The 20,617-nt window shown below is 41.0% G+C and overlaps 1 protein-coding gene across 2 annotated transcripts in view; it reads left to right on the top strand.

Annotated features, from left to right (window-relative positions):
• Window positions 1-997: 997 nt before the first annotated feature.
• Window positions 998-20,617, top strand: part of LRRFIP2 (LRR binding FLII interacting protein 2) — a 59,112-nt gene continuing 39,492 nt past the window's right edge. For both annotated transcript variants that reach the window (XM_086614291.1, XM_086614290.1), the window contains exons 1-2: window positions 998-1,171; window positions 11,246-11,350. In XM_086614291.1, coding sequence (XP_086470417.1) covers window positions 11,261-11,350 — 90 coding nt within the window. In that variant the 5' untranslated portion in view covers window positions 998-1,171; window positions 11,246-11,260. The remainder of the gene's footprint in view (window positions 1,172-11,245; window positions 11,351-20,617) is intronic.

The following is a 20,617-nucleotide window of genomic DNA, read 5'->3' as shown; positions in this document are numbered from 1 at the left end:
TACGGTGGAAACGCTTCCACAGGGTTTTCACGCACAGACCCCACCTGGCACCCATCCACACCGATCTCCCGAAGCTTTTCCGGTGAAAACGGCGGCTGCGGGACACGCAACTCGGCGGGGCGCGCCGCGGCCCGGTTTAAAAAAAAAAAAAAAGAAAAAAAAAAAAAGAAAAAAGCAACCCCCACTAAAAGCGGTGGCGGACCTACCTCTCCCCGCCACGGCAGTGAGTCAGCCCGCCTGCCCGGGGATGCGGGGAGGCCGGAGCGGAGAGCCGGGCACCGCGGCCCTCCTCACGGGGCACAGCCCCTTCCTCCGCTGCCTGCTGAGGAAAAGAGAAACGCGGGGAGAGGAGGGCGCGTCTCTTCCGACGGCGCATTTCACAGCGGCGGCTGGCTACCGCCCTGCCCTCCCTGCGCCGAAAGGGCGCCCGAGGACACAGACGCCCGCCCCGCGCCGCTCCGAGCGCCGGCCGGGACCCCGCCGGCGGAGACGGACGGGCCCGCCCGCTCCGCGCATGTGCGCGCACCGCCCTGCAGCCCCTGGGCGGCGCGCCTGCGCAGTGCGGCCCGTCGGCCTGCGGAAGGCGCTGGGGCGGGGGGCGCGGAGGGCGCGCGCCGGTCTGGGCGGCAGCGTGGGTAGTTGTGCCGCTGCCGCAGCGGCTGCCGGCCGCCCGCCCCACGCCTCACCTCGGCACCGGCCCCTGCCTCCTCCCGCAGGACCCTGCGGGTGGTGCGAAATGAACCGCTGTTTCCTACCCGGGTTCTCGGCGTGGCTGTGAGCGCCCGGCATTGAAGGGGAGGAGGCAAGAGCGCGGGGCGGGGAAGCCGAGGGCGGCCTGGAGCGGTGCGGCTCGTCTTTGCCTAAAGCTCCGGTTCCTGCGGCCCCTCACGGGGAAGGGGTGGGAGGAGAAGAGGGAAGGGAGAGGTGGGATAGCAGCTGTTTTTCCGCGTCCTCTGGGCGGCCCGTGCCCGGCGGGCACCCGCGCTCGCCCTGGGGCGGCTTCTGCCTCTGGTCCTTGGACTCTGGGCGTGGGGAGTGAGGGAAGGAAGGAGCCTGAGGCGGTTCCGGGACCTACGAATCTCTCTCACCCGTGGAAGGGGGAGAGGGGAAAGCGAAGCAAATCCTCCCTCTCCATTAAGGCGTTCCGGTGCTGCAGCAGGCTGGCCCGCAGGTAAGGCTCCTTGGGGCCCGGGCACGAAGAGGGTGAGGGCCCGGGCTGTGTGCGGGGGGAAGGATGTCATATCCATACAAACCCGGACGGGGCGGGGAGGCAGGGCGGCGAACGCGGTTCTTCGGGTTCGGAGAAGCGGGGAGGGCACGGCGGCTCCGCCGGGACTCCCTCGTCAGGTGGGCGAACGGAACGGGGAGCAATGAGGGCGGCAGCTCGGGGCGGCGGGGCGCGACCGCCGCCTTGGCGGCCGCTGGCAGCCCTGAGGCGGGCGGGGAAGGGGAAGCCGGGGCCGCCCGCGCCCTTCCGGCGCGCCGCTCCCGCACGCCGGGCTCGGTCCCTCGGCCCCGCTCCGCGGGCCTGCGGGAAGGCGCCGTTCGAGCCTCGGTACCGAGCGAGAGCGACGGAATGAGGAGGAGGAAGAGGGGAGAGAGGAAGGAAGGTGTCCCGAAATCACAGCGGTGTGTATTTCGGTGCCTTTTTCCCTCGCACTTCCTCGAAGCACGTTACCGCAGCCTCGCCGTTCCCCCGAGCAGCGGGGTGTGCCGCCTCGGTAGGGAGTTACGGTGGGGGTCAGTCAGCCTTGCTGAGGCTTAGTCGGGCTTTTTTTTTTGTGTTTTTGTTCGCTTATTTCAGAGCGCGTTTATTTGTTTATTCTTAGTATGCCCTGCTGCTATAGTTGCAAAGGGACTGTTGCTGATGATAAGAGAGGAGATGGGCTCGTTCAGGAGTTTGGAAGGAGCCTGAAAACAGCTCTGGGCTGTGATTGACTCCGTGTGTTCCAAGCGATTTCCAGTTTCAATCCTAGTGTGATACTTCGAAGGGCAGTGTTATGTATTCATATATTTTATTATAGATAATAGAAATAATTCTAAAGTGAAGCAGTGCTACCTTGAATTTGAATGATCTACTCGGTGACTCCCTCATTTTAGAGAAACTTACATACATTTGTCACTTGAAAGGGAGAAGGTCTAGGATCAGCTTTATCCCTTTAAAGTATCTATGTTAGCATGGAACATCTTTAGAGATGTGTGAGGGTTTTGTTACAAATTTTCTGTAAGATTAAATCAGTGCTTGTCTGGTGAGTTCTTCAAACATTCATTGTGTCTCGACTGTAAAGTGATGTAATTACATGTATTCGGGGCCCAGAAACAGTTATCTTCTTAAGCAAGGAAGCAGATGTATGTTAATGTAATTGCTTGGTGGTGATGTAAGAACAGATGAAAGGTGCTCTAGCAGTACAAAATAGTTTGACATACATGACGTGCTTTTTCCAGTGTTTTGTGTTCCTTGGGTTTGGAGAGGTTTACATTAGAGTGTTAAGTCAGTCTTACCTGAACTGAATACCTGGCTCTAGCTGAGAACTTGTGAATAGAAGGCAGTTGTGTGAAATGTGTCAGAGGTGAGTTTTTTGCCCTAAACATCAGTATTTCTTGTGAGCTGACTCCAAAAGAGATCTTTTTTAAATGACTCTCATTGTTTTAGTAGATGGCAATAGTGCTTTACGCATGTGAACTTTCTGAAAGTGCTGTTTAAGTTGGACTCCAAGTAGTAGGAGTCTGTAGAACATCTTAAGGTCTAGAATTTCCCATAGTTGTCATGTGCCTATACCTGAAAAACCTAGATTGATACATTATTGGATGCCTCTGGTATATAATTCCAGTGGAGGATTAGAAACTAGTAACAGATTTGATACTGTGTTGTTATTTGTGCTTGTAATAGCCTGATGGGAAGGTGTGTGTGGTGGTAGTCATGGGTCAGTACAATTCAGTAATGTTACGAAATATTGTTAGAGATGTTTTCTGAGAAAGTAATTAAAATTTATTATCTTGAATATACGGAAACTAGGTAACACATGAGTGTATGCAATGGACAGTTTGCATGCGTGTGGTACATGTCCTTCAAAGTAGTTTATGGAAATAGTGCTGTCTGCTTGCGAAGATGAAGTTGTGGGGTTTGGTTTGGTTTTTTTTTTTGTATTAGGCATGCAGAGTTAGAGGTGCTCCAAGGGAGGAGGTGAAGGGGCACCTCCCAAAGTGCCAGGTGGAACCAACTGTTTCTAAGCCTACCAGCCTGCTACCACAGCAGAGGCTGGTCAGCAGGAGTGATGTCAGCTGATGGAGAAAACAGCAGGTGGAGAAAGCTCCAAGGGGTACCAAGGAGAATTTGTCCTGCTTGCTTCAGTAGCTTTTCTTCGTTGTACTGTAACAGTAGTAGAAAAGAGTGTAGGAGTGTACTAAATATTAAATTGGTAATGGAAAAATATCTTAAATAGTTACAGCTTGTTAGCGAATGTGGGTTGTTACCATGGGGCTCTCTGTTTGTTTCATTAAAAAAAATGGAGCCTCAATATAGTAGCTTTGTTTTGTTTTGGTTTTTGGTGAGTAATGAATCATTCTTTTGCAGAGTGATAGAAAGGATACTGATTTTTTTAAAAAGCTGACAGTGTAAAAATGATCATTGTTCCATTTTAGAATAAACGTTTATGGAAGATTGTTGTAACTTTGTTTTTTATTATGCATTCCCATCATTCTTCATGGTGCTCATTATAGTACTGTCACTTCCTCATATTTTTAAAATCACGTTTGATTTTTTCGTTTGTTCCTGGATCTTCATTTATGGTAGCACTGATTCTAGAAAAGTCCAGCTGTGTTACACTGTTTCTCTGAGATGCACATGTGCTTTACATTGTGCCCTGAGATGGCCTCTGGTGAGTGACTGTTATAAGAGCTTTGCAGATGCTTCTTGTCACTGACGATGATATCCTGTATGTAATTTTTTATTTTGTGGAGTAATGGCATCTCCCAGTGCAGTTGTTAGCAGCTGTACTGGCAAAGAACTCCTTCATAAAGTGAATACCGCTGCTCGAAGTTGCATCGCTGCATGATGTTGTCGTGGGATTTTGGTGATTTGCAAAGACTAAGGAAGATCACCAAAGATAGCTTGGTGGGTCTGGAGGTGCCTGGTAGTTCTACAGGGCTGTAGGATGTGTTGGTACAGCTACTGTCTTGCATTGCTTTACGTTTACCAATGCTAACCAGGCATGGTTACACTTTATGGCTCCATCAGGCAACACTTTTGCAGTCTACTTTTTGTCTTCAAAAAGGTCTTTGGTTGCCTTCTGTTCTTCTATAGCTTCATAACACCAACAAGCTGAGAGATTTCAATCCCCTCTAAGGAATTGTCATTCTATTGCTAAACACCATGAACTCAGAAGAAGTTGTATTTCTCAGGTTTTAAAATGGCAAATAAACTGCAAATATGCTGCGTTAAAGGGGTAGGTTGTGCAGTTGGCAGCTTGTGCTGGAGTAACTGTCAGATATCCAAAGAGTAACTTTTTGGCTTGAAGAAGCTGATGTGAGCTTGTCTGCTCAGAGCTCAGAAACTTTGTGCCAACAGTTTCTGAAGTGGGCATGATTAGTGATGAACAGGTTTTTTTAAAATGGAAACACTATTCCTGAACTGAAATAACTTTGCCTCCATTACAGTGGTAAGCACTGTCATCTTTCAGCAGACAGTAATTATATGCTTTTCCTCAGTCTTTGCTTTTTCCCTTTAATGTTATGCTCTTGTACTCATATTAACAGTTCTTTTTTTTGCAGTAGCTCTAGTTTCAGTAGATCTTTTTCTGAGCAAGGATATTGTCAATAAAAATTCTAAATTGGGTCCTTCAAACTATTGCAGGAACCCTGTTCAATTTCCCTCTCTTGCTCCCGACGCACTCCTTCGCTGGATCATGGTCACCCTGTGATTATGCAGCTCCTTTTTCTCAGGTGCTTTTGGGCCCATCAACAGACACAATAATTCCGAAGAGCATGCCCTTGTATCTTCTAGGGAAGACTCTTATGTTAGTTTTGCATAACTTTAACTCATGTATTTTTGTTCTGTGTCCCATTTATTTCAGTGTCTCCTTTAGAATTTCATTTCACAAAGCACTGAAGGTTAAGCAAATAAGATTGTGATTTCCAGTGTGATTTTTTTTTTTCCTATTCCTCAAATATGAATGCTACTTCTGCTGTTTTGCAGTAATAATACCTCTGGCTTGTTTCTAGCTTCGTGTTGCTAGAGCTGCAGTTTCGTGAGATAGTTGTTGAAAATTGCTGGGTTGGGTTTTCCACTGCTCTTGTGAGCACATTAACTTTTAGAACTTTGCATTAATTGTGGGTATGGTAGCTTCTGTGCCTTTACTCATCAGCAGTGTTCTTTTGGTGAAGTAAAGAACAAGTGTTCAGTTAACCTATGAAGTATATATAAATTCTTTAATTTAAACTCCATCATCATTGCATAGCACTTCTGCTTCTTAGATCTTTCTTTTTAGTTAGACATTTGAAAAAGCTTTTGCTCTTTTTAGTGTGTTTCACAAGTTTTGCTCGCTCTTTTTAGTGTGTTTCACAAGTATATTTTTTAGTATAGTTAACATTTGTGGAACTGTCAAAAATCAAGATGAGTTACTAATGTTTGTGTTTTATCAGCAAGCTGTGATTGGTTTGCTGGTGAGGAATGTGTTTGTTTTATTTTCCTCCCCTACGTTCATCCTCCTTGTCTATTAATATGTTTCTAACGTTATTTAAGTAACCTTCATTCAGATTCTTTTTTTTTTAGGTTTTTAGACTCTTTGATTTCAAGAAATTACAGCCTTCCTTTATGTTCAAATGTCAGAGTTCCCCTCTCCCGCCGGCTTCATCGCCTTTTTATTCTTAGGAAATTTTGTTGAGAAAATGCTTAGTGTTATGTCTTGTTTGTTAAGAGACAGATAAAATTCTGTAACAAACCTAGGTATTTACGTACTCTAATATGGTGAAATTACATTCAGTTGATATTTTATAATGAATAACTTCCCAGTAGTGTTTATCTATCATATCACATGCCAAAGATGCCAATTTCCAGCAGCAGAGGCAGTTAGCACTACTGCAGTATTCTGTAGGACCTCCTTTATAGTCCACTCAATTGAGATGTTTAAAGTAGCAGATGAAAACATTAATGTTGCAAGTGGACAACTGAAACTGCAAGAAACTTTACCTGGATATTATGGACAAAAGGTGCAACTCCTTCCCAGGATTAAAAACAATTTACTTCTTTAAAGATACACACTGCTACGTTTGTGGCTTTGGACTTGAAATGCAGGGCCTACTGGCTTATGTTCCAGTATTAATTAGGAAACTGAGGCTGGTTCTAACAGCCACCGGCTCCTCTTCTCTGTAGTTGGATCAAATATGCAGAAATTGTTTCTACACAGGTGAATTTTAATTATCTTGTGGTCTTACTTGCGAGAGAAAAGGCAAGTTTCAGTCTGTGTATTTATAGCCTCTTCGCACTGTAGTATCTGAATGCCTGGCATGCATGTGATGCCAAATCCACTGGCGTAGACTCAGGCATCAGAACAGGTGGTGCCATTGAAGGTGGTGAGTGATAGGGCCTTAAATTGTAGTGTAGCTTCTGTTTTACGTAAGACAGGTCACACTTTTTTTTCTAGGAAGCTAAAAAGAAACAAGAACCTTTAGTCAGAAGATGATAGGAAGATGAGTAGACAGCAAAGACCTGGGGGAGATAAAACTTATATATGCGTGAAGTGAAGACAAATGAGAGAGGGAACTTGAGGGATTTCCTCACAGGTCTTCTGAAATCCCCAAACAAACCAGTATTTTGGAACGAAATACGACAGGATGCCACTTCACCGGTTGTGTAATCCAGCGTGTAACCCAGCCTGCAGTAAGGAGAAACACGTAATAGGTGTGACTCAGGCATTCCGAACCGTAAATGCAGCAGAAGATAATGCACTTTCCTTTTATTATCTTTAAGTTTAGGAAAGCCAGTGTAACAGATTTTTTCGTGTAGTTAAGCCTTGGTTTGGGGTTCCCTAGTTATTTTCTGTGAAAATTGCGATGCTACAGCATATATTAAGTTCTTTATAACATGCAGCAAAATAAATTTTTCTATAATTAGCAAGTTATGGAAGTGAAGCACCTAAGACGTATTTCTGCATGTATGTGAAATATTTGACACTTCTGTTTGTCAGAGAAGTAACATCACAATGCATTTAGTACAAGACCGAGTCTATTAGCAACAGAACTAGATCTCTTTAGTACGAAACTGTGTAACAAGATATGAAATACTCTGACATATATCAGCTCAATTAAGTTACGTGGAATGGAGGGAATTGTGGCAAGACCTTTGAAGGAATACTAAAACATCTGATTAAGGAAAGCTTATGTTGAGGTTTAGTTTCAAAGCTGGCAGTGATAACAACTGTAGAATCATAGAATCTTTTATTCTGGAAGGAGGTCACCCCTTGCCCGAAACGTGGTCAATTAAAGCAGGTTTTTCAGAGCCTTGTCCAGTCAAGTTTTTAATATCTTCGGGGCTGGCCATTTCACAGCCTTTCTGGGCTAATGTTTAACTACCCTCTGTTCTTCAATGCCAGGGTCCTCTATTTGCATATGATTTCGGTTGATGTGGGTGCTCTAGTTTTGGGTGTACCCATGCCCTGGGGCATGTGCCAGTAAGAGTGCTCCTCACAAGCTGCATGGTGTGGTTTCTTCTCCCTTGCTGCAGCCTGTGCTGACCACCAGCTAGCTGGAGTGCAGGACCTTGGGTCCTCCGGGAGGGATGCTGTGCTGCCTGTCCTGGCCAGATGTTGTGATGCAGAGGGGTGACTTCAGGCAGTGTCAAACCAGGTTTTGACCAATGCTCTTTCCTTTCCAAAGTCTCTACTGCTGGTACAGACTTAGATATTTTTTTATACTTTGTCAAGACTTAGATATTTTGTATACTTTTCAAGAGGACTCCTTTATTTCAAACACTTCTTCCCAATTCCCTAGTTACTGTTTAATCTAACTGATGATCCTCCTCCTCTTCAATATGACCAGTTTTGGGCAAATATCCTGTCAGGCAATTTTGCATATTTGATTCACACACACAAATTCCTGTGATCACATTTGTTATTATCCAGACCATTTTGCCAAAGTGGGCCTTGCAGGCACCCTCACTATGTCTGCTGTGTCACTAAGCAATGGTCCTACAGTTTTCTTACATCTTTCTTTTGTTCCCAGTGGTCTTAACAGTAGCCTTTCTCGTTGTTCTTATCGGTTTTTGCTAGTTTTGACTTCAACTGAGCTTTGGCTTTCCTAACTCCTCCTTGTAGGCAAAGGCAACATCTCTGTGTACCCTTTAGGTCATCTGTCTCTGCTTCCTTTTTTGGGTTTGGGCTCAGTCAGGAGTTCCGTGCTCATCGCAGGTGAGAAGCGTGCCAGGTGACTGGAAGGGATGCCACACTTGCCTTCTTCCACAGTGGCTTTGGCACAATTGTGCTGCAGTGAGACTGAGATGAAGAGCTTTTGGCTAATGTAAAGCATCAGCACCTTTTAAAAAAATATATATTCACTACTCTATGTATATACATTAGTATTTGCTGTCAATCTGAATGTAGCTATACTAAAAATAGCTATATAGCCCATTACATTCAATTCTCCAAATCAGTCTTCCAGCTAAGAGATTGTCACTGAATTACCAAGCCAAAGTTGTTGTGTATCAGAAGTGGTGTGTTGTTTAAAGGATGTCCACAAATGCAGTTCAAGGCTGTGGTATGTGCAGTTACTCTGCAGTTTTTACTTATGTGATAAATATTTAGTGAAGAAATACAACCCTTAACATACAAATTAAGAGCATTTAATTTCATGCTCAATGACCTTTCTTAGTAGATAGGTTTGAGTTCTGTTGCTTACATGAAGTGATCCATTGTAATAACATAATTTTTTGATTTTTCTTTTTTTTTGGCTAATCTATAACGTTGTTAAAATCTTTGGTAATAGAGAGGTATTATTTTGTGTTGATGCAACTTTTACTCTGGGCCTTGTCTGCTTGTCTTTTTTGAAGTCAGCCAATACGAAGTACTGAAAAAAGATGTGTAGATTTTTGGGGACATTTCTCCTGAATGTGGGCAGCAACCTGTAGCTCTGAGCTTAAACCTTTGCCACAGAGATCTCCAAACTGCTTTCTGCATGTATCTATCTAAATTAATCTGGGTACAAAGCATAAGTTTTCTTGCTCATTTTTAAGACTAAAGATACAGGCTGTTACTGAATGGATTAACAGTGGCAGTACTTGTCCCAGACCTTATCTCAGAGTCTCCCTTCTCTCTGAGTTTGAGCTCTGCTGACTGACTTTCAAGACCCGTCCCGACCTCTGATTAGAGTGAGGTTGGAAACTTGTATTTCTTCCTGAAAGTGTGCTGCTACTGAGCACCAGAACTAAAGCCAAAACAAACAACAATGAAATCATGTTGGGGGGGAGTAACAAATAAATTGAACCGTGAGCTGCAGACAGATGGTAGAAACATTCCCTGGCAGGTGAGTCCTGTGTGTTGGTCCAAATGCCTGTATTTTATCCGAACACCCTGCACTGCAAAACCAATGAACAGCCTGTGAAGGAATGGATGGAATCCAGGGGGGTACTTAGGTCAGCTCTTCCCCATCAGGAGTGTGTTCGTTACTGGATGATAGAACTGCACCTTTTCTGGCACCTTCAGGTACTGTGATTTTATCCCTCTGCTACTCATCCCCAAACACTGCAAGCTCTCCTTTAAAGCTTTTACACAATAGAGTTCTTGTGCACCTGCAGTATTGAGTATATTTAGTTTTGGTCTCAGAACAGCAACTGGAAATGAATAAGATTTGCGTAATTGTTGTATCTGTCCCATGCAGGAGCTTTCAAGAAGGGAGGACATGTAGTTTCAAGTCTTTGTCTTTTCTGTTATGAGCAAATATTCTATTTCCCTCATCTAAGCACATATGCCTGCAGAATTTGAAGCAGAATAAAAGATTTCCTGCAAGTATAGAAGCTAAAATACACACACAAAAAAGCTATGAGGCTACTTGATGTCTTTGAATGCCATAAGGTACTCCAGTATATTTTGGCTTTGTGATCACTGTATAATAATGAAGTAAAAACTATGCTTGCATAAAAATACCCATCGCATTTCCATGCCCCCTCCTTGATTAAACTGTAAGGAATTCTTGAATGTTTGCTGGTTAGACCCAGTGTGACAGTTCAGTTTCAAAAGGATCACCAATAGTAGTTCCCTTCTAGACTTTTTCCATTTGCATGAAGAAAATTTTATTCTAAATAAGGTGTTTTTCCAAGCCCTGTGTGGCATGCTTATCTCATTTCTATCAAATAGCTGAACTACCACCAAATCTGATCTGACTTTTGGAAGGACCTGGATGTCTGGAAGTAGAGTTTCTTTAGGATATTAAAACAAACTACTTTAGATTTTTTTTTTGAGTAATTTTGTACTGTCTGTGGCTGTATGTGCTATGTTTTGGTCTGGTGGTGATTTTTGTATTCTTGCAATTGATAACAGAGGTTTCTGGAAGAAGACTAAGAGTATTTTATGTGTTGTTCTGGATGTGTGATGCTAGTATGTTTCTCTATTTCCTCAACTAGGAATCTTGTTAGACAAAAGAATGTGTGTTTGTGTAAAAATGTTTTTACTTCTGCTATAGTAAAACTTTTACTTTAGTAGAAGGCTGCAGTTCTCCTTCAATTGCGGCTGAATTAAAATGTCAATAAGACCCATCTACCTACTTGGATGCTTTGAAAAGTTTGTCTGCTGAATCTATCTTTTCTGTTTTGGAGAGAGCTCTAATGATCATTTAAGGTTAATTCCTGAACCTGTTGTTCCCTGTAGGTTTTCTTCACATGCATAAAATTAAATCGATACTTATTTTTAGGAGTTGTGAAAAGTGAAAGGGTGCATAGGTGTTGTCATTGAGCTAGGGACAGCTGTGCAGAGCTTTGAAGCTGTGGGTAAACTGATGGATTCTATTCGGTAGAAAAATGCTGTGTGTGCACCTTGTAGGATGCAGTGGTGTTCTGTAAAGCTGCTACAAGATTTTGTGATAAACTTTTCCCAGAAATACAACTGCTGGATAAATTTTTGCTAATGGCATGTAGGTTTCTTCAGTATTATGTAGCTAAAGAATTGGAAAATTTATTAAATCTTGGGGTGTGGATTGTTTGTTTAGTTTTAATTCCAGATTTGAAAACTGAGTTTTTTTCTGTCTGTTTTTGCAAATACAGAACCAGAGAATAAAAATGGGGACTCCTGGATCAGGACGGAAGAGAACTCCAGTGAAAGACAGGTTTTCTGCAGAAGATGAAGCTTTGAGTAACATTGCCAGAGAGGTTTGTTAATTTCAAATTGTCTTAAATTCAGAAAGAGGGATGAAAGCAATCTCGTTATCTAGAAAAAGTTATTTTTTTTTAAGCTGCGCATTAAAAAGTGTAATTAGCCAAGAATATGACAGTACAAACTCAGAATATTTTCGATCAAAAAAAAAAAAAATCACGATTACTGAAATGTTGTCACAATGATGTATTAATTGTATGATTAGAGTAACTTCACAGGATCACACTTAAGCTTAGTGAATATTTCTACAGATAGTTATATGCTTAGCTAAAGGTAAATGAGAAAGCCAGTTGCTATCTCGGGTCTAAAACGAAAAAAAAATCCACAATTATCCCATTGCAGTGTGTAGTATTCTTAAGATGGTAGGTATAGTGTATTAGTGTTGAATGAGTCATAGCCATTATTAAAAGGTATTTAATATATTCTACTTCAAGTGTGAAAAGTCCCATTTCTGTCAAAATAAGCCTAGTATGTACATACACCAGGACTTTCTTAACAGTCACCACCTGAAAAATAGAAAACTAGAGGTAATGAGCCAAAAATGCAATTAACAAGAAGTTGATACAAAGGGGAATTTTGTATACAAAGGGGAATTTTGTCCCACCGGATATAGGAAGGAGGCAGCTGGAATTGGAGTCGTGTAGCTGTGTATTTGGACTTGAGTTTTTCTGGGAGGAAACGCTGTGACTTGGAAACAAAAGCCTTAGTACTGTTTGTGTACAAGTGGATACAGAAGCTTTAAGCTACACTACCTACAAAGCTGCTCACCCTAGTTGACATAAATGAGTGCAAAACGCAGATTCTAATTGGCCTTGTAGTGTAAACTGTTTCAGTATGTATGTGGGTATAGTGTGTATATACATATGTGTATATGTAAGACGAATAGGTGATAGGTCTTTGGAAACAGCTTCTGTATATGTTTTCAAATGTAGGCATCATAAACTGTAGGCAAAAGAAATGCTCTGTCACGAAAAAAAAAAAATCATTTTCAGTTGGTAACTTTCCAGAAAGCTGTGTTCGCACCAAATCTAATGGAAGTTCTCACCCTGCCAGGTATGTGGGGCTTTGGGTCATGTACAGTCTCACTCATCAAGTTCCATCTCATTTTTTGGTAAAAACAGTAAACGAAAGAGGAGGAGTCTGGCTTTAAATTTCCTTAGAGGATTCTCTGCATGGTTCCAGTACTGCAACATCACTTGCAATTTAGCCTAGAAAAAAGGTCTCAAGAGCAAGGTGGAACAAGTATTATCTTACTTAAAATTACTGTGGGGCTTTGTTCTCTTGCATCGCTGACCCCCTCAATTAAAATTTAAGCATGAGTGTAAATTAAACAAAATGAAGAGGGTTTTTTACCCCCCTTAATGCTAAATTAAACTAGGTGTCACAGCTAGAGATAACTGAGTTGAATATTTCTATTCCATAGATTAATGTATATCAAGTCTTCCCTCCTGTCAAAAACTGGAAAACAGCTTGCTGAAAAGCTCATAAAACTTATTCAGTGTTCTGACATAATCTAAATCTACTGAAGATAACAAATTTTTATGCTGATCAGCGTATCATTTAAGGGGTAGGCATTTCATATGGTCTTTAACTGTTTTATATCTATAAATAAATAGAATCATAGAATGGTTAGGGTTGGAAGGGACCTCAAAGATCATCTAGTTCCAACCCCCCTGCTATGGGCAGGGAAACCCTCCACTACACCAGGTTGCCCAAAGCCTCATCCAACCTGGCCTTGAACACTTCCAGGGATGGGGCAGCCACAACTTCTCTGGGCAACCTGTTCCAGTGCCTCACCACCCTCTGAATGAAAAATTTCTTCCTTAGATCTAATCTAAATCTCCCCTCCTTCAGTTTAAATCCATTGCCCCTTGTCCTGTCACTACATGCCCTTGTAAAAAGTCCCTCTCCAGCTTTCCTGTAGGCCCCCTTTAAGTACTGGAAGGCTGCAATAAGATCACCCCGGAGCCGTCTCTTCTTCAGGCTGAACAGCCCCAACTCTCTCAGCCTGTCTTCATAGCAGAGGTGCTCCAGCCCTCAGATCATCTTCGTGGCCCTCCTCTGGACCCGCTCCAACAGCTCCATGTCCTTCTTATGTTGGGGACTCCAGAGCTGAACACAGTATTCCAGGTGGAATCATTCTAAATGTCCCTTCTGATTTTCTTATTAGAATTATTTTCTCCCTTTCTAATATTCTGGCGTTTTTCTGTATTTTGAGGGTCACCTTTCATGACTTGTCAGGCAGAAGAGAATTCAACAAACTTCAGAATAAAATGGTTTGTTACCTTTACATACATGTTTCCAAGGCTGTGTGTAGCACCATTTCTTCTTTTGTGATGCCATATCCAGGTTTCACTTTAGGAGTCTTAATTTAAAATTGTTTTCTGATTTTAAAATAGTGTGAAAAGTTCTGTGTCATCATGAATATTGCATTATCACAGTATGTGCTGCTGTCAGATTGTTAATCCCTTGGTCTGTGTAGGAGAAGCTGGCCTTCGGATCCCATATCAGACAGCAGCTGTTGTCGTTGAATTGGTAACTGTAATTCATAGTATTAGCCAACTTACAAAATGCATTTCTTAGGATATAACAGCAGAGGCCAGTTAATGAAACTAAGTTCTGTCTTTAAATAGCATCTGATTTTACTGTGCCATACATGTGCCTTATCATTTGAGGCTGGGGAAGTTTTCGGTTTCCATGCTGACATAGGGCATGCCAGTTCTCAGTACATGAATATAAAAAGTAGATGCACTTTGCTGTTCAGAGGCCAGTATCTCAGCAACATGGCTTGCTTATCTTTGCATTGTCAAAGGGTGTTTTGTTCCTCAACTTCCTCTTCTGAAATTACCTTTTTAGCAGATGTTACAACAGTTGAATTGTGTCCTGTAATCTGGAAGTCGGATGTCTTGTCAGGAAAATGTTCCTAACCTTTTAGGTTCTAGGTATCAAGAGATGGTAAACAGAATATGCTGAAACAAAAGGCTGGCACTCAGGATGACCTGCATGGAAAAACTGCATGGAAATGCTCTGGGATTCAGAGCAGTCACAAAATGGCACTAGGGATTATCAAAATTTGTAATAGTAGCCAACACTTGTAGTGTGTGAAGTTTCAAGGTATTTTTCCTCCAAAAGTTCAGATTTCAGAAAGCATATATCTTACTCTTTCTCACCACTCTAATTGACAAAATTGAGATTTCCTTGTTCTGTGGCATGTGTCAATGTGGTATTTTTGGTTTGGTACCAACAAGCATCTGCTTTCTAGGAAATTTTGTGTAAAGCTTTCTTTGGTACTGATGCAATACATTGATTTATATAGTCATTTTTCTGCAATGGTTGAGTGTGATGTGTCATCTTACATGAAAATATTTAATGGAAGACAAGGGCACTGTCGTAGGATCTGAGGGGCTTGATCAAACTACTTTCTCCTTGTGAGATTTCTTTCATTTTTCTCCATCCTTCCTCTGCATTAGAGAACTTTTCTTCTGTTGTTTGTGTCTCTTCCCCTTCACTTCTTGTAGCACTTAAGTGGAGAGTTCTCATATCTTTTCCTTACTGTGGGAGCTTGCATTGAGACAAGCTCTTCTGCAATGCCTCTGCACTAATCAAGGCACAAGTATGCTGCTACATCAACATTGGAGTGAATTACTGCCTTATCCAAGAACTTCTGAGTTACCAGACCCCTCTCTTCAGGTATTTATATTCTATTTTGTGCTCAGTCGTGTGTTATTCTTCCTGGCATTGAATTCCCTGTGCTGACTGAAACTGAGGAAGAGTAAAGGTGATACACATATCCAGGGATGGGGGTCTGTGCATCCTTTCCTGGAAGCAATGCACTCTATATTGTTCAGTGTCTTCAGTGAGATTAGTTGCAGTTGATCAGTTTGGAGCTCTTACCTTGGTACAATAGAGAGCATTACCAGTTTATCCTTTTTGTTTCAAAAGCTGTGGGATCAGGTGTTAGGTATATTGTCCAGGTGTTCCCTACAAGAAGAGGAACTTTTCTTACTTGGGTGTAAATGCACCCAACCACGTTAGAGTGGCGTATTGCCAAGTGTCTTCCTATTGTAGCAAGGTTAATTTGAAGTCAGCTAATCTCTTGTTAAAAAAACAAAATGTAAAAATGCTTATCTCCTGAAAATATGAAGAGTTCTTTCATACCACCTTCTGGTTCTTTCTCTAGCTGTTGTTGTAACAGATTCTGAAGCTGTTAGCTTTCTCAGAATGACAAGTATAAGCCAGCTGGTGTGAAAGACAGTTTCTTCTGTCTCATGGAAAGATCTGCCATTCCCAATAACAGGTAGGGATTGTCTAGTGTGACTTCAGGTTCCTGCCAAGATTAGGTTCTTATGTGGGAATCCTTTTTGTTTAACAAATAACTAAATAAATAGAAATTGACACTTGTATTCTCAAGTTTATGTTCACAGTCTACATTGGATGCAGCTGATAAAATCTCAAGATCTGCTTTTCCTGTGGTTTTGTTGTTGAGATCCTCAGCTTATAAAGTTGTTTTGTGGACAGAATATCTTCAGCTGACATCTGCGTCACTGCTTCACTTGTCTTTATAGACAAGTTGTTGTGTTCATTTTAAATATCCAGCAGTAAGTTGTCACCAGGCATCTCTCACGATTACTTGAGACCTCCCTTCTCCAAGACCAGGCTTACCTGCAAGAGCAGAGGCTTCAGTCACTTCTGTGTTCTTACATTCACCTCTGTTCAAGCTCTGATACAAGGAACATCGTGCCAGAAAGTGAGAACAGTTTGACTCTTGCCATCTCACCAGCCTCAACCCAATAAGCAGCACTTTGAAGACGCGATCAGGATTTACCTTTTACATCCTTTCTTTCCATGCTTGCCTCAGCAACCCTTCCGTTCTCAGGGCTGAGTAACTCTAGATGACAAAGAACTAGAGCTCATGGGCAACGATTGCATCACTGTTCACTTGATTTCTTCCTTGTAGCATCTTGTCTGTATGTTTCAGGAACTGTTCTTGTGACTGTTTTCATTGGACGGCAGGAGCCTGGAAACTCTTGAGATGTTTTCTTGTGGGAGAGAAGAAAGATTCATTTGGATTTAAAATTCACTCTGTAGTTGTGCAAACTTTGGGTAGGGTGCAATTGAACTTACTTTAGTAAAAATGTCATGTTACTTAATTGCCAGGGTAGAAACAGCCAAGAGTTCAGTAATTTAAAATGTCTGAAGGCTATATTGTGTATTTAAAGACAGGTGACAACATAGTCTTTTTCATTGAATGTATTCAAAATTCAGTACATGTTTCTCTGTGCATACAGCTTCAGCTTTTCTTAAGAAAACAAACAAAACTCTAAAGAACCTCACCCTCATACAGAGCTTGTCTTTGTAGATGCTAGATGATTTTTTGAGTTTATGTTTTAGTAAGAGATCATGTAAATATTTTTAAATCAACTATTTCTACTTAAGTATCAATTCAAAAATTTGTTTGCTGTTATTTTTAATGGTGGTTAAGGATATTTTCTAGGTGGTAAACTATTCTAGAGTTTTTTCTAATCTATATATGGATCTGTATAATAAATGGAAAAAGAATAAGAGAGACCAGAAGTAAAGAATCCTAAATCTTTAAGTCATGTAATCTTTGAGATTTTGTTTATAATCTTTGCTTCTTGGGCAACTTGAGAAAGAGTAGGCACATCAGAAATAACTGGAAAGAAGATATTTCTGAGGAAGCATAAGAAATACATTTGACACATGAGTGATGGTGTTGCCTTGGGTCGGTGAGGCAGTAAGATGATGTGGGTAAAAAGTGTGGCAATGAGAATACAGAATAAATGAGCAGCAGAAGAGGGAAATAATGCATGTTCACTTAAGAAATGATGAAATAAATTTTACATTGCAGTGTGCAGTAGTGTATGCAGAAATACAGTGAATGTATTTAAAATGCTGGTCTGGATGCTTTGCTGGAGCTGGCAGAATGTCCTGGCGCGCTGTCAAGCGTGCTGTGGTGGAAGCGGAGCTGGGTGCCTCGGCAAGGGCAGCCGGCACCCTCACTGCTGCCCCTGGTGGGAGAAGGAAAACTCCTTTGCCTGGGCCTCCTGCGTTGGAAACTGCTGGATTGTCAACGCCGCATATCCCTTGACAGAGAAAGAAACGAGTTACACATATTGCAGCCCATGATGAAAAAATAATTCTACTTTTTCAAGGAAAAACGTTCATATTTTTCCAGAGGTGAATAACTAATTTTAGTATAGCCTATATTTTATCCTTGTGGAGCTTTTATGCTGAATCTGAACTGAGCTAATTAATGAATCACTTTCTCTGCAGCGTGAAAATTGAAAAAAAAAATAGTAGTGCTTTCTAGTGAACTCCTTACAAGCAAGGCTAAGGAGAAAGATGCCTGTCTACACTACAGAGACAAATGTTACGCTGCTTGCTCAACATGGAGGGAAGCTTCTACCATATCAATTCTGTGTACTAGGATACTGCTTACCCTGGTGAAGAACTTGGTCATTGCTGTGAAGAGTTTAAGAAAAAGCACTTCAGGAAGAAGAGACTCCAAACTCAGTAGTTACGAAGGTGTTCAAATTAAAATCTAGTCTCTTTCCCTTGCTCCCTCCTTTCTTGCCAAAAATATCTTGGATTTAACCGAAGAACTAAATGTTATCCTTGGAAGTGGAGATAAAATGGTTTGAAAGGTTTCCAAAAGATTGTGGCAGAATAGGTATCTAAAAAAAAAAAAGAGTAAGCAGAGATGGTTTTCCAAATGGCTGTAAGTAGTTGTTAGTAATTGTTTTTTAGATGAAAATGAGGAAACTGACCGTGTCACCTGTAATGGAAGGAGAACATTATCTTGCTACTCTTATTTTACTGTATATGTTTAGGAAACATAACTTAAAAGTGAGTACTGCTTCAAGGTAGTAGCTTAACTGTTTGAAAACAGCCAGAATCATCATATTCTTCTGGAATGAAATGCTATTTATGCAGGTGCAAGGAAACATTAGGGGTTTTTTTTTGCATGTAATGCTTTTTGGTACATGTTTTGAAATCAAGAATTCCAGAACTCAGTAGTGAACAGATGACTTTGGTTTGTTATTCAGAGCAGAGCTAATACCCAAAGAAATGCAAATATGGCACTTGGTTTAAAATCATGTATTTGTCCTTAGGGTAGAAGGTAAAAGATAAGGAGTAGTATAAGTGTGCTCATATATTAAAAAAAAAAAAAAAATAGACTCAGTTCTTAATCCTTTATTAATTAGTCTTTTATTTTCCTGTCCAAACAAAGTCTTGAGGACCTCTTCCTTGTATTTTTGTACTCAATCTCTTTTGTTACAAAGATCTTATTTCTAGTGCTCTATTTCCTTTCCTGATCACTTCCCTTGATAAATTCCATGCAAAATTGTTGTATCTATACCTAATAGCTCCTACTTGTCCTCCAGAATATATACCCAAGCAAGCAATTTCTCTCCATTTTAGCCACCAATGTAAGTCTCTGGTATGGCTTTAACAGGTTTGAATACCTTATCTCTTATTTGCAGTTGAAGTGTTCAACGAAATTCAACTATCACATTTCTTTTTAGCAGTTGGAAGTCCCCTTGAGAAACTTTTAAAATAAAGATTTGCTAGATCTTGGACAACCCACTTTAATTTTTACTTCAGGAAAATAAGAATTTGTTATATCACTTTTTAACAAGCTGTACTCCAATTAGATGATATTGTAATATGTCATTAATAGTCTAATCTAAAGTCTTTATAGAGAATAATGACCAATGAAGCTGAAATCAAGACTGAGACTGTAGCAGCCAGTCTGTAGTTTTCTGAGACTGGAATTTGTTTAATGTAAAACCTGTACTGACTCCCAAGCTTCTATGAGCAAGAAACAGTGATGTATTTGGAATGCTCTTTGATTCAAGTACTAATTGAATTAGAAAAGCGTTATAACATGACTGCCTGTCCTTTTGCTGTTTTGTTTTTTTTTTTCAAAAAAAGAAAAAGTGGTCTAGATTTTTTTCTGCACTGCTTCTATAGTCCAAACTTTTCAACTCAGTCTCCCAAAGCTGTTGCGGCACTGTTTCCTTTAACAGATATTTTAAGACATTATTTCAACATAGCTGAAGAATTTAATTTGTGAAGAGTTTGTTGGGAGAAGTTTGTTTGCACAACTTTTATGAGCTTTCTTCAGTAACACAACAGAGTGAACAGCAGCACTCGGGAAGAAAACTGTCCTTTTGGATTATGACTTGCCAACTTCTTTGTCTTTTTGAAATTGTATGCTTGTTAGAGGAGTCTGGTTGCTCAGATTAATAATTAATGCAATATCAAACCAGTTTTTGGTAAAAACTTTCTCTAAAAAGATAATAGTTTTTCTTCCATTTCAGGCACCCGTTTTATGATAAAAGTTCATACAATTCCCCTGTGTTCTATGAACGGTTTAGTAAATTGGAAGAAATGAAGTTTCCCCTCTGCTGTAGGAATGTGCAAGTTAGATCTCTGGCTGTAGTTAAATGTGAATTGATTTTTAGCATGAATCAGTAAACAAATGAACTTTCTATCTGTAACAGTAAAGCCTTGCCAGGGTCTAAAGGCTGGATGCATATATCTGCTGATCTATAGCAGAACTAAACGCAGACATACCAGCTCCTTGAGTCCTTTCTCTCTCTGTGCTGCGTACATGTCTGTCAAAGCTTATCTGTCACCGAGCTGTGATTACAGACAATCAGAGTAGGGCTGCAAGTGAGAAAAGACTTCCTGTTGCGTGGGAATTCCCTAGCTTTTCTGGTGTGCTGTCATAAGGGGCGGGGGAAACAGAGTAGCTTTATGCTGCTCTGAAAAAGGATTACATCATGGCAGTCAAGAATGCTGACACAGACTTGGAATCATTTCATCTGAGTAGGCAAAATAGAGAAAAACGGTCTTTATGAGAGTTGTTTGAAGTTAAGACAAACTCATTGAAGTAACAAAGCTATAATGTGTTTGTCTTCTTTCTTGTCGTTATTGGATAGATATTTTGGTACCTGTAGTTTAATCATAATTTAAACTCCATGTTAAATACCCCTTCCTTTTTCCTGAAGCACAGTAAAAGATAGTTATTTACCATTGTCGTGAATTTTATAGGTTTCTAATGTTTTATGTAAAACTGCTGCGATAGTGACAAAAGCAGAAAAAAAAACCCTATCCTCAACCAGGGGCAAAATCCCATTGAATGTTACATATTTAAGAAGTCTGAAAGTTTTAAGAACTTTTAGAAGTTAAGAAGTTCTAACATCCAAAACATTTAATTATATGGGAGTTCTGAA

This window comes from Tauraco erythrolophus, chromosome 7 (assembly GCF_009769465.1).
Source record: "Tauraco erythrolophus isolate bTauEry1 chromosome 7, bTauEry1.pri, whole genome shotgun sequence".
In the NCBI taxonomy this organism is placed as follows: domain Eukaryota; kingdom Metazoa; phylum Chordata; class Aves; order Musophagiformes; family Musophagidae; genus Tauraco; species Tauraco erythrolophus.
Note: the sequence above shows the minus strand (reverse complement) of the source record. Positions and strands in the feature narration are given on the sequence as shown.